Raw genomic sequence first — 12309 nt, 5'->3', positions numbered from 1 at the left:
GATGAACAAGCATAGATTCCCTGCAGAAATTTGACTGTATCCTGAAACGCTTTTCAGCCAATATTCCAATATTCTATTTTTGTATGAAAACACTGAAGAAATGTTCTTTAAAGTGATCATAGGCCTAAGGTTTGCTAATTTAGGAAGAGCCCTACTTCATCTACATGTTAAAGCAAAGCCAATTGTTGAAAAAGTGTCTTTATTTGTTATTAAGGTATCCCTTGAAAACCAAAGTAAATTCCAAGAGATTTAGTTCCTCCATGCAGATACAAATGATGCTTTTGTCTTTACTGGCCATGAGAGAAAAGCAGAATTACCATCGAAATCACATTGGTGAAGGTATAACCTAAAGCAAAATTTGTGATCAGTCCTGACTTGCAGTCCAGGGCCAAGCTTCTTCTTACATTCTTTCCTATTAGCAATCAACAAATTCAGAAAATTCAATAAAATCACAGAATCACAGAATCACAGAATTTCAAGACTGGAAGAGACCTATAAGATCATCTAGTCCAGCCGATGTTCTAACTGTTCAACTAGATCATGGCAGCAAGTGCCACATCCAGTCTTTTTTTGAATTCTTCAAGGGATGATGCCTCTACCACCTCACTGGGTAAATGATTCCAGTATCTGACCACTCTTTCTGTGAAGTATTTCCTTCTTACTTCTAACTTACATCTAGCTTGACGCAACTTGAGACTGTGTCCTCTTGTTCTATCCGTTGTCGCCCGGAGAAAGAGGCCGACCCCCAGCTCACTACAGCCACCCTTTAGGAAGTTGTAGAGAGTGATGAGGTCGCCCCTTAGTCTCCTTTTATCCAGGCTGAACAACCCCAGCTCCCTCAGTCGCTCTTCATATGGCTTGTGCTCCAAGCCCCTTATTAGTTTCGTTGCCCTCCTCTGGACACGCTCAAGTAACTCGACGTCCCTCCTAAAGTGAGGGGCCCAGAACTGGATACAATACTCCAAGTGAGGCCTCACCAGTGCCGAGTACAGGGGAAGAATGACCTCTCTGTTCCTGCTGGTCACTCCATTTCTGATACTGGCCAGGATGGCATTGGCCCTCTTGGCTACCTGGGCACACTGCTGGCTCATATTCAATCGACTGTCAACCAGCACCCCCAGGTCCCTTTCCACCTGGGCACTATCCAGCCATTCCGTCCCCAGCTTGTATCGGTATAGGGGGTTATTATGGCCGAAGTGCAATACTCGGCACTTGGACTTATTGAACTTCATCCCGTTTGATTCTGTCCATACGTCCAGCTGTTCCAAGTCTCTCTGGAGAGCCCTACACCCCTCTAGCAGATCTACACTCATTCCCAATTTGGTATCATCGGCGAATTTACTAATAAAAGACTCTAAGCCCTCATCCATATCGTCAATAAAAATATTGAACAAAGCTGGTCCCAACACAGACCCCTGAGGGACACCACTGGTGACTGGTCGCCAGCTGGATGTGACACCATTCACCAGCACTCTCTGGGCCCGGCCATCCAGCCAGTTCTGAACCCAGCAAAGGGTATTCCTATCCAGACCACGGCCAGCTAGCTTGTCTAGGAGTATGCTATGGGAAACAGTGTCGAAGGCCTTGCTGAAATCCAGAAAAACAACATCTACAGCCTTCCCTGCATCCACTAGCCGGGTTACCTGGTCATAAAAGGTGATCAGGTTAGTTAGACATGATCTACCCCTCCTAAATCCGTGCTGGCTGGGTCTGATACCCTGGCCATCCTGCAAATTTTGCATGATGGCACGTAATGTAAACTATTCCATTATTTTGCCAGGTATAGAGGTCAGACTGACTGGTCTATAATTGCCAGGATCGTCCTTTGCACCCTTTTTGTGAATAGGTGTCACATTGGCCAGCTTCCAGTCATCCGGAACCTCACCAGTAATCCATGACTGTTGGTAAATGATAGAGAGTGGCTTTGCAATCTCATTTGCCAGCTCTCTCATTACCCTGGGGTGGATCCCGTCTGGTCCCATAGATTTGTGAATGTCCAAGCATTTCAATAGTTCTATAACTGCCTCCTCCTGGATAATGTGGGGACCATTCTGTTCCCTAAAACCATCAACCAGTCCAGACGGACAGGAGTCTTGAGGGCAAGTCATCTTCTCATTAAAAACCGAGGCAAAATAGGCATTAAACACTTCTGCCTTCTCCTCGTCTGTAAATACTAAATTCCCACCTTTGTCCAGTAAGGAACAAAGGCTGGTCCTACCTTTTTTCCTACTATTAATATATTTATAAAAACATTTTTTATTATCCTTAACAGTGGTCGCTATCCTGAGTTCAAACTGGGCTTTGGCCTCCCTAATTTTTTTCCTGCATACTCTAGCAGCCCTCTTGAATACATCCTTGGAGACCTGACCCTTTTTCCAACTCTGATAAGTCCTCTTTTTATTCCTAAGTTCTTCCAAGATCTCCTTACCCAGCCAGGCTGGACGTTTGCCCCGTTGACTGATCTTTCGGGATACAGGAATGGTTTGTTCCTGCGCCCTCAAGATCTCTGCCTTGAAGTAAGCCCACCCTTCCTGAACTCCTTTATTTTTAAGGGCAGCTTCCCAAGGAACGCTCTGAATTAATCTCTTAAACAGGCCAAAGTCCGCCCTCCGGAAGTCCAGTGTACGAGTTTTACTGGTGCTCCTCCTAATATCGCCAAGTATTGAAAACTCTATTATTTCATGGTCACTCTGCCCCAAACGACCTCCAACCATCACATCCCCCACCAGCCCATCCCTGTTTGTAAATAACAAATCTAATGTAGTCCCTTCCCTGGTGGGTTCATCTACCAGCTGTAACAAAAAGTTATCCTCCATAGTTTCTAAGAATTTTCTGGATTGCCTCTTTACTGCTGTATTAAGTTCCCAGCAGATATCTGGTAGATTAAAGTCACCAACAAGAACAAGGGTTGATGATCTTGAAACATTGCACAACTGCTTATAGAATAAATCGTCTACTTCTTCTTGATTGGGTCGACGATAACAGACTCCCAATATGATGTCGGCGTAGTTGGCCTTCCCCTTGATTCTTATCCATAAACATTCGACACCTTCTTCCTTTGTTTCAATTTCAATGGCATCGAAGGTTTGCTTAACATAAAGAGCTACGCCACCTCCTCTTCTTCCTTTTCTATCTCTCCTGAAGAGTCTGTATCCAGCCAATGTAGTACTCCAGTTATATGAGTCATCCCACCACGTTTCCGTGATGGCAACTACATCATGGCTTTGCAGTTGTACCGTGGCCTCCAGCTCTTCTTGTTTATTGCCCAAACTGCGTGCATTGGTATACATGCACCTCATCTGGGCAACTGAGTTCACCCCTATCTTATGCTTGCAATTCTTGGGCCTGTTTCCAGATAGCTCAGCTGGTTCCCATTCCCCCTTCAAGCTTAGTTTAAAGCTCGCTCAATGAGGTCTGCCAGTTCATGAGCTAAAATCCTTTTGCCCTTAACGGAGAGGTGTACCCCATCTGATTCCAGCAAAGAAGATGCTGTAAAAGTTTCGCCATGGTCATAAAATCCAAAATTATGTCGATGACACCAACCCTTAAGCCACTTGTTAATGATACGAATTTTTCTATTTCTTTCATCATTATCCTCCGCCACCAGAGGGACTGAGCACATCACTACCTGTGCTCCTGCCTTGTCAATTACCTGACCCAGTACCCTGAAGTCCTTCCTGATTACCTTAATGCTCCTCTTCTCGATCTCATCACTGCCAGCCTGAAGTATCAGCAGTGGATAATAATCAGAGGGCTGAATCAGTCCAGGAAGTCTCTCAGTAATATTTTGTACCCGGGCCCCAGGGAGGCAACAAACTTCCCTGTGGGATGGGTCTGGTCGACATATAGGGCCTTCAGTTCCTTTCAGGAGGGAATCACCTACAACGATTACCCTTCTTTTCTTCTTGGTACCAGAGGTAATAACTCGTGTTGCAGGTGAAACATAATTAGGAGGTTCACTAGGCAGACAATTCTCTCCTAAACCATCTAGTTGTATCTCTGGATCCAATATCTCATACCTGTTCTGTAGTGGTACTTGGCTGGATGATGGAGGGGGGCAGATTTTTCCATTTTTACCACCCCTCACAGGGACCCATTCCCATTCCTCTTCATCCACCAAGTGCCCTTCTAGCGTCTGAGAGTGGGAGGCATATAAATCCTCAGTCTCTTGATTAGTAACCTCCCTTAAAGATGATAGGGCTGAACTCCACCAATCTATTTCCCTTTCACTTTCCCTAATACTCCTTAATCTTTCTACTTTCTCCCTAAGCTCAGCCACCATTAAAAGGAGGTCATTCACTTGTTCGCAGCGTAAACAGTTCTCCTCCACAGCACTCCATGATGCCACCAATAAACTCAAACATTCTGGGCAGGGGTGGGTCTGTACACTCACGTCCTTTTTGGAGGGCCCAGCTTGATCACTTATACCAGCCACAGCTTTTGATCTTGTAGAAACCATTGTTAACAAACACTCCAGAAACAACCAGACGTCAGGGGATTCAAAATCCGGAGGTTCAGCAATACGGGGATTCAGGAATCCGAGAGTTTAGGAATCCAAGGATTCTAAAATCTGAGGTTACAGGAGTCCAGGGGTTTAAAAATACAGAGATTTGGAAATTAAGGATTTAAAAATCCGGGGTTTCAGAGTTCCAGGAATTCTCCAGCAGCAAGTTGGCACCACAGAGCTGCTAAGGTAGTAGAGACTCTTCGAGGGATGCAGAATGCAGGGAAGACATGGTTGTCACCTTCATAAAGTCAGGAAGACTTTCCATTATTTTGCAACATGGTCAGGCTCCCTGAAGGGATGGTAAAATGAAGTTCTAACACAGGAAGTGTAGGCAGGGCAAGAGTTAGACATTCCATTGGAAATCCTAAAATAATACTAGCAAGGCAACAGAACTGCTACAGGATTGCTACTCCAAGATCTTCAGCTCTTGAACACTCCCCACAGCTCTTCCCAAAATTGCTATTGAAAATCAAAGGTAGCTATATATAGTCTGTCAAAAAAACCCAAAGTAACTCAATTCACAGGCCCTCTTGGGACCAAAACCAGATGGTCAGGGATTCCGAGAAAAAAAACCCAAAAAAATCAAACGGAAAAATTTAAAGTGTGTATGTCCTTATTGGAAAACATTTGTCTAAGCATATATTATTTTGTTATTTTGGTAATTTACAGTAGGCTTAGGAAAGGGCTCTTCAGTCACTGGGGTCTCTTCAGGACAGGTGGCTGCAAAAAGCATTTAAAAATTAACCTGATAACTCAAAGTTCATGATGAAGCTGTGCAATTTATTTTCATGACGTAAATTTGGCACAACATTTTTCTAAACTACTTAGACAGGGTACTTTGTGATTTCAGGGTAGCAAAGGAGATTTATTGCACTATATACTGCAAGCTACTGAGGATCTGAAACTAAGTAGTTAATGGCAAGTGTTGTATTTTGAGCATAGTAGCAGTAATATTGCTGTGGTGCATATTTTTGATTGTAATTCGGTCCTAGTAGTCAGATTTATAAACCCCCCCCTGCATTTTGTATTATTATAGCATATTTTATTACCAATGGATTGTTCCTTTCCCTCCTGTGTTGTTTTTTTGCCCTAGTTTCTTTTGCTATAGTTGTTGCTTTTTTTGTTGTTTTGGTCTAGTTGTCCATCTCCCCACAGACCTGCCCTTTTGTTCCCTGTTCCTCCGCCCATTGAATGTCAGTTCCTCCCCTTTCTCTAGAAACTTCCCTATCAATTTTGTATCCTTCAAAACCCCATTGGTTTGTCTAAGTTGTTCTTCTTCCCTGTACACTCCTATCGGTTTAAATATTGTTTCCCCTCCTTGTGTTTGACCGGGAGTTTCTCCCAGTTGGCTAAAGATGGTATCCTCCCCTGGACCTCCCCCGTTTATAAGTTGGCGTATGGTTTTGATTTAGTGTATTTCTGTTCCTGACAGCTGTCTGGGGGTGGTCACTCTTGCTGACAGTGTTGGGAGTTAGTTGGGCAGAAGAAATCCGGCACGGCAGCATAATATGGAATCTTAGATCACGGGGACAGAACTTGTTCAGACTGATTATGTGAATACCTCTGTGTATGTATGTGGGCACCTGCGTGTCTGAGTATAAGTGGTAGCATATTTAAAAGACCTGCTTGCTTGTCTTGGTTTTCTTATCTTCCTTTGTGGTTTACAGGATCTCTTGGCATAAATGTCATTAAACAGGACATGGCAGTGATTATTCTTTAAACTGTCTGGAAATAATAATATGTATTTCTTCTGAGACTTTGTGTCTTCCTTCTTTGTGCAGATCATGGAAGAAGGAGAACTACCTTGGCTTTTGGTAAATGAAGTTGGTGGCATACGTGGGATATTGCATAGCCATGTGCCATTCCTGAAGAAACATTTCCACCTCATCACCATGAAGGAATTTCTTGAAAACAGAAAAGATGTAGGCAAAAAGGTCCAAGCAATCTATTTGTGGTGGCACAAACCGGTCATTGACAAAGAGCTCCTCCAGAGCCTGCCAAACTTAAAAGTGATTGCAAATTCAGGGGTGGGGATGGATCACTTGGATCTGAAGCTTATAGCTAGCTTTTGTGTGAAGATGGCTAATGCTCCACGTGCTGTTTCCAGCACCACAGCAGATACTGGGATGGCTTTGCTGCTAGCCTCTGCTAGAAGACTTGTGGAAGGTAACATCTTAATTCTTTTGTGGCTTGTAAAAATAATACAAGATTCGCCTGCTATTAATATGACTTTTCTTATGGTTACCTGTGGTGTGCACGGTTTTACATGAAATGTGAAAATGTAAGTATGTTGGCTTGGCAAACAGAATAATAAGTATTTTAATATATTTTATGTATTATAGGTATACTTAAATTATTACATTTGGCATACATAGCATTTATTTTCAAGCAGATATAAATAAAACATGATGGCATTACAGTGCTATGGCCAAAGATCAGATATCACTGAAGTCACAGCCTAGCAGAAGACCTTAGTGTGGGAGGCAGCAATGGGGTATAACAAGATTATATAGAATTGTGGGAGATCCTGAGTTGGAAGGAACCCACAGGGCTGATAAAGGCATGGGCATATTCTTGGAGACGGAAGTGTATTGGTGCAGAATTTGGGCATTTAAGGGGCATTAGGGAGTAATAATAGAGGCAGGCTACTTCAGTTTTTGTTAATAGCATCGTTTCTAGTTTCATCAACAATTTTTTATTGCTATTTTGTCACATAGACCTACCCTTGGCTTGGTTAGAAAGCCTCTTTCTTCAGAAAAAAAATCCTTCAGATTTATCCTTTTATATTTACCTGACTTTGACTTGCCATCTGTACTACAGGATTAGTAGAAACTCAAAGGGGATTTGCATCCCTCTAAGTTGGTTTCTACCTCACAAAGGGGAGACAGTTTAAAAGAAAGATTAATTTATTGTTCCCATCTACTTGAACTATCCCTGGTGGCATTTCTGATAGTTCTGAGTTTTCTGATAGACTGAGCTTTTTCCTGAGTCATTTTTTGTATCCTTTCACAATAGTCTGCTTGTGTTTTAGAAAAACTGGCAATGTCAGAAGATTGAAATATCAAAAGGCTGTCACCTTGCAAGAAGTGCTGACACTGTGTACATAACTGTATTTTATGTGTTGTAGAACTATCCAGAATTGTGCAGGTTTAACAGGTAATTACAGAAATTACCAAGTTGTGATTTTTAAAGAAGTCTCACTTTTCTTTCCAAGGAAAGTGGCAGATGTGAAGAGGAAACCCAATATCTGATGGTGTTCTCCACGTAATATCTTCAAACTCTGCATTGTTATTGGCAATAATTATTTTGATTGCTGATGAGGAACAGGGTAATATTTTCATGAGTAGTAATAAAATTTTTGGAGGGATTATATCAAAAGGCTTTTTGTAGTATGGTGAGAATAAATTGGATTATCATCTATGCATGTAGCAGGGAGTGATTATATGTTAGGGTGTTACCTAGGACATTACATTAAAAATCATGTTTGTAACCATTACAAGTATGCTATAGTAGCACAACAAGTCCAGGCTCTTTTGCCTTGTTCCTCCGTGTTGGACCCCATTCATTTCCCGTATTTATGTGTTTTTCTTGCAGTCCATAACATTTCAGTTTCTCCAAGTATGGACTACTGTGAAGCTGATATTCTGGGAGTTAAAGTTGCTGGAGCTACTCTGGGGATCATTGGCATGGGCCGCATTGGGTATAAGATTGCTGTGAGAGCCAAAGCATTTGAAATGAACATTTTGTACCACAACAGGACACGGAGGTAAAGATATGTCTTGACCCTAATTGCAGCAGAAACTCTTCCAGATAGTCAGTATTTTCTTTTCAAGGAGTTATGAAGAAATATAGCAAGAAACGAGAGAATAGGGTCAAGATTAAAACAAAAGAAAAAAAAAGAATGGTTGCCTGTAAAGAGCAACAGTCCTGTAAATCAGTCCTGTAAAGAGTTACTTAGTGATTAAACATCTGGAAACTTAATTCATGTTTTGTATTAGAAATTTCAGGGTTTCTTGCAAAAAAGTGGAAATCAAGCTTATGCTTTTTTTATTCTTATCACATTGTACTGTGGTGACAACATAACTCTATTTGTTGTTCATTTTTCCCCCATATTTTGAAGTTCAGGAGGGATATTTTGGAAATAGGGGAAACTAGGAAGCATATACTTGGCAAAATATGACTGAGAGCTGTTCTTAAGAAAACCTTGTTTTTTCTCAAGGCAGTTGGAATTTTAGCCAGTATTTAGGTAGATTTCACCCTTTTTTTCTAGTTTCTCCTAGCTTATGTATTTGGGAATCTGAACCTTGTTAGACATTTAGCACAGGGGCTCTTCAATTTGAGGTGAGCAAGACCCCCATGAACAACTCGAGGCCTTTGCAATCAGGCAAGGTGCAGATAATGAGCAGAACAAATATTTACTGCTCTAAACTGTGAGCTACCCTGAGAGGACTTTACTCCTCTGTGACTGGAGGCAGAAGCTACAGTGCTTGGATGTGGCTTTCAGTGATTTTCACCATAGGCAGACTGCTGGAGGAGGGTCACTGCTTTAGCTCGCTCTAGGCAAATCACAAGGGTGAATGAGGCCAGGAATTTTTAGCCATGCTTGGCATTCCTGTTTCTTCAGAAAAACAAATGAGCAAACTTACATTTAAAAGAAAGTACTCCTTAAGATATTTCAGAATTTCTTCACAGACCACAAAAAAAAAAAAAAAAAAAAAAAATTAAAAGGCACAAATCCCTTTATTCTTTTTTTTTAATGTGTGTCATCCTCAAGTCCCTCTGTTTAGTATTTTTCAGTTTTTAAAATAATATTTATGTAAGAGTGCTGTGATGAATTATTAATGTCCAGTGCAACAGAAATTAAAAGTCTAAAGTATATTTAAAGTACATTTACACTTTCAGCTTGTGTGCTGAATCAAGGTGCCCTCTGCATGCTGCAAAACGGGCTGCGGTTCCATTCTGTTCTTTTCCCGCTTAGTCTCTGGTCGTTAGCCTGAAAAAAAAAAAAAAAACAGTGAAGTGCATTTGTTAGGAGAGACATGGGTCAAAGTTAAATTGAAGTTATTTTCTTAGTGTGATCTCTATTTCTAGATTAGGGAGGAGATAACTTAAAGCCCTTCTCTTGCAACCAGAAGCAGATGATTGTACTCATGATCTCCTATCATTGCTTCTTTATTTCCCAAAGTTCAGACAGCTAAATTTACAGAGAACATAAGAAATGGCAAGTATTCTTCTGCACTGTGGAAAGTCAAAACTAAAACTCTCTCTACTCTGGTAATGTTGTCTGCTGAACACTTTACTCTATGAATGTCCTGGGGCAGCCAGGAGCCTGGCAAAGAGCTGCCTTGCTGATTTCACTCATAAAAAAATGACAGGCTTACTGGGAGTGACAATAGGATGAGGAGCACTGCCATGCCCAGAGCATGCATGGGTGAGTTCTGGTAAATACCATTCCTCTGGTTTGAGCAGTGATTGCATCCTTTGACATGCACAGGGGATCCTGGAGAATGGACTGTGTGCTGCCATTTGCTTCAATGCTCAGCCTTAGTTCATTGCAGACTTCATAAGAAGCCCTTGGAATCCTGCTCTGGAGTGGCTGAGAGGCAGGCATGCAATCTATCTTGTGCTGTAGGGCTTGAAGCTCTCCAGAAGGATCTAAACACTGAGCTGAGGGTAAATTCACCTCTGTTTGCCACCTGTTTGCTATATGGATGTGTGGATAATCAGATCCTTTGTTTGTATTCTGGTGATACCATTGAAAAATAATGTTTCCATGACTGAAATGCTTTTTTGCCCACTAGGAAAGTGCAAGAGGAGCAAGCTGTTGGTGCCACTTACTGCAAAAAGATAGACAGTTTGCTCCAGCAGGCAGATTTTGTGATGCTAGTGGTGAGCCTGACACCTCAGACACACAAGCTGATCGGGAAAAGAGAACTGGAGCTGATGAAACCCACAGCTACCCTCATTAACATCAGCCGAGGTACCATCCAGATCCATTGGCTGGCCTCACAGCGTGGTCCTGCTGTGTCCCACAGCGCCGTGCTGCATCCAGCACAGCTGGGGCACGTGGTGACGGTGATCAGGAAATTCCTCCCTCTCCCTTTCCCTTCTCTCTTTGCTCTCTGCTCTTTGTCTGCCAGGTGCACTCAGGGACACTCTCATTCCACCGCAGGTGCAGTAGTTGACCAAGAGGCGCTAGTGGCAGCTCTGCAGACCGGTGTTATCAGGGCCGCGGCTTTGGATGTCACCTCCCCAGAGCCACTGCCCAGGTTGCCATCTCTGCTTATTCCTTGGGAAGGATGGGGGAGCCCTGCTGAGGCCAGAGGCGTCCCTGCAGCAGGCAGGAAGGTGGCCCCCCTGCCCCTGGCATGAGCTGGGATAAAAGTGCCATGAATGGGAATGGGATGCAGCCCAGACACAGGGGCTGATAACAGACCAAAGGGAAGTCTGGGAGCCGGGAAACAGCAGGAGGCAGGGAAGACATTTAAACCCAGTCCTTAGAATCACCCCCTGAAGCTGCAGCAGTCCTTCACTTGCAAATTGCTTTATTACAAAGTGCAGCTTGCCAGTTTTAATGGGTGGAAGCTGCTTGAGGCCTAAGACCTGCCGCATAGGCAGGAGGTGTCCTTCTCCACAGGCTTCTTTCCACAATACAAGGCTGAAGTACTGCGAACCTCTTGGGCCTAGAGACTGCTTAGCTTCTCTAAAAAGACTGGTCTACAGGATGGTGCCTTTTGGAATAAACTGTGCTGGCTGCATTTTGGGTTGTGAGGAATTTGGTCTTGTTGTGCCTGTGTGCAAATAACACCAGCTCAGACTATTGTGTAAGGTGAATGTGTCAGGAGGGCTTAAATCCTCTCTTCTGACATAGTTCAAATTGCTGCCTCATGGCAGAAGTGTGTTTTTGGAGAGAAGAGCTACTTATGAAGTCTTTGCTTGTCCTATTGCAGTTCAAAATTACTTCAATATAGGTGCTCAGGGCTAAGTGGGACTTGTAGAGTTGTATCAAATTAACTTTAAATACTGTGCAAAAGCTAAAGTAAGACTCCTCTTTATTTAGATGAACAACAATAGTTAACTCTTTTTTTCTTTTCTTCCAGAGATCATGCATTGTTAAAATTAAAGAACGTCATTATAACACCTCACCTCGGCATTAAAACAGACAAGGCCACCTACATGATAACAGAGGAAGCAGTTGAAAACATACTAGCAGCCCTGAATGGTCTCCCCCTACCCAGTGAAGTGCTCCCTAGCTAATGTGTGAAAGGATATTGCGGATCTTTTCATTCTTCTCTTTGTCTTTTTATTCTTATCTTTCCCCTGCACATCAGCTCTAAAGATCTTGTTAAATATAAGAATGTCCATACATCTCACTAAAGCTTCGAAGGAAGCAGTTTGCTATCGTGTCAGTTGTGTTTTTATAGTTTCTCTTGTCTAACACAGGTCCAAAAGGCAAATAAACACCCTGAGTGGCAGTGCTATGCCTTTTGTTATGTAGGATGACTTTATGAATAGTATTATTTATTCTTAAAATTTGTAGCAAAGTTGCCATTAAGTGCAGCCGGGATTTTGCCTGGAGCCTTAAGCATCTTTACAGAGCCTTTGTCTTGCAGGTATGCTGGCCAAAATACACTTTGTCCCATCACTTTTGCAGCTCCAGGAAACAAGACATTGCAGTTTTTCAGGCACAGCAAATTGGCTGTCAAGAATTTCAAGACTGCCCCAGGGGCCTCCCTGCTCTTTGAGACACAGGTGCCCAGTACATATTTCATTGTTACATGTATAACCTTGAAAAAGTAAGT

The 12309-nt window shown here is 42.6% G+C and overlaps 1 protein-coding gene across 1 annotated transcript; it reads left to right on the top strand.

Moving 5' to 3' along the window:
- Positions 1-5922: 5922 nt before the first annotated feature.
- On the top strand, positions 5923-11985 carry LOC131089207 (probable 2-ketogluconate reductase). The gene is made up of 6 exons (XM_058033845.1): positions 5923-6074; positions 6289-6673; positions 8102-8273; positions 10309-10487; positions 10680-10776; positions 11608-11985. The coding sequence occupies exons 2-6, from the start codon at positions 6292-6294 to the stop codon at positions 11762-11764; spliced, it is 987 nt and encodes a 328-aa protein (XP_057889828.1). The 5' UTR covers positions 5923-6074; positions 6289-6291; the 3' UTR covers positions 11765-11985.
- The last annotated feature ends 324 nt before the right edge of the window (positions 11986-12309 follow it).

The sequence above is a fragment of the Melospiza georgiana genome, chromosome 1 (genome assembly GCF_028018845.1).
Source record: "Melospiza georgiana isolate bMelGeo1 chromosome 1, bMelGeo1.pri, whole genome shotgun sequence".
NCBI classification, from domain to species: Eukaryota; Metazoa; Chordata; class Aves; order Passeriformes; family Passerellidae; genus Melospiza; species Melospiza georgiana.
Note: the sequence above shows the minus strand (reverse complement) of the source record. Positions and strands in the feature narration are given on the sequence as shown.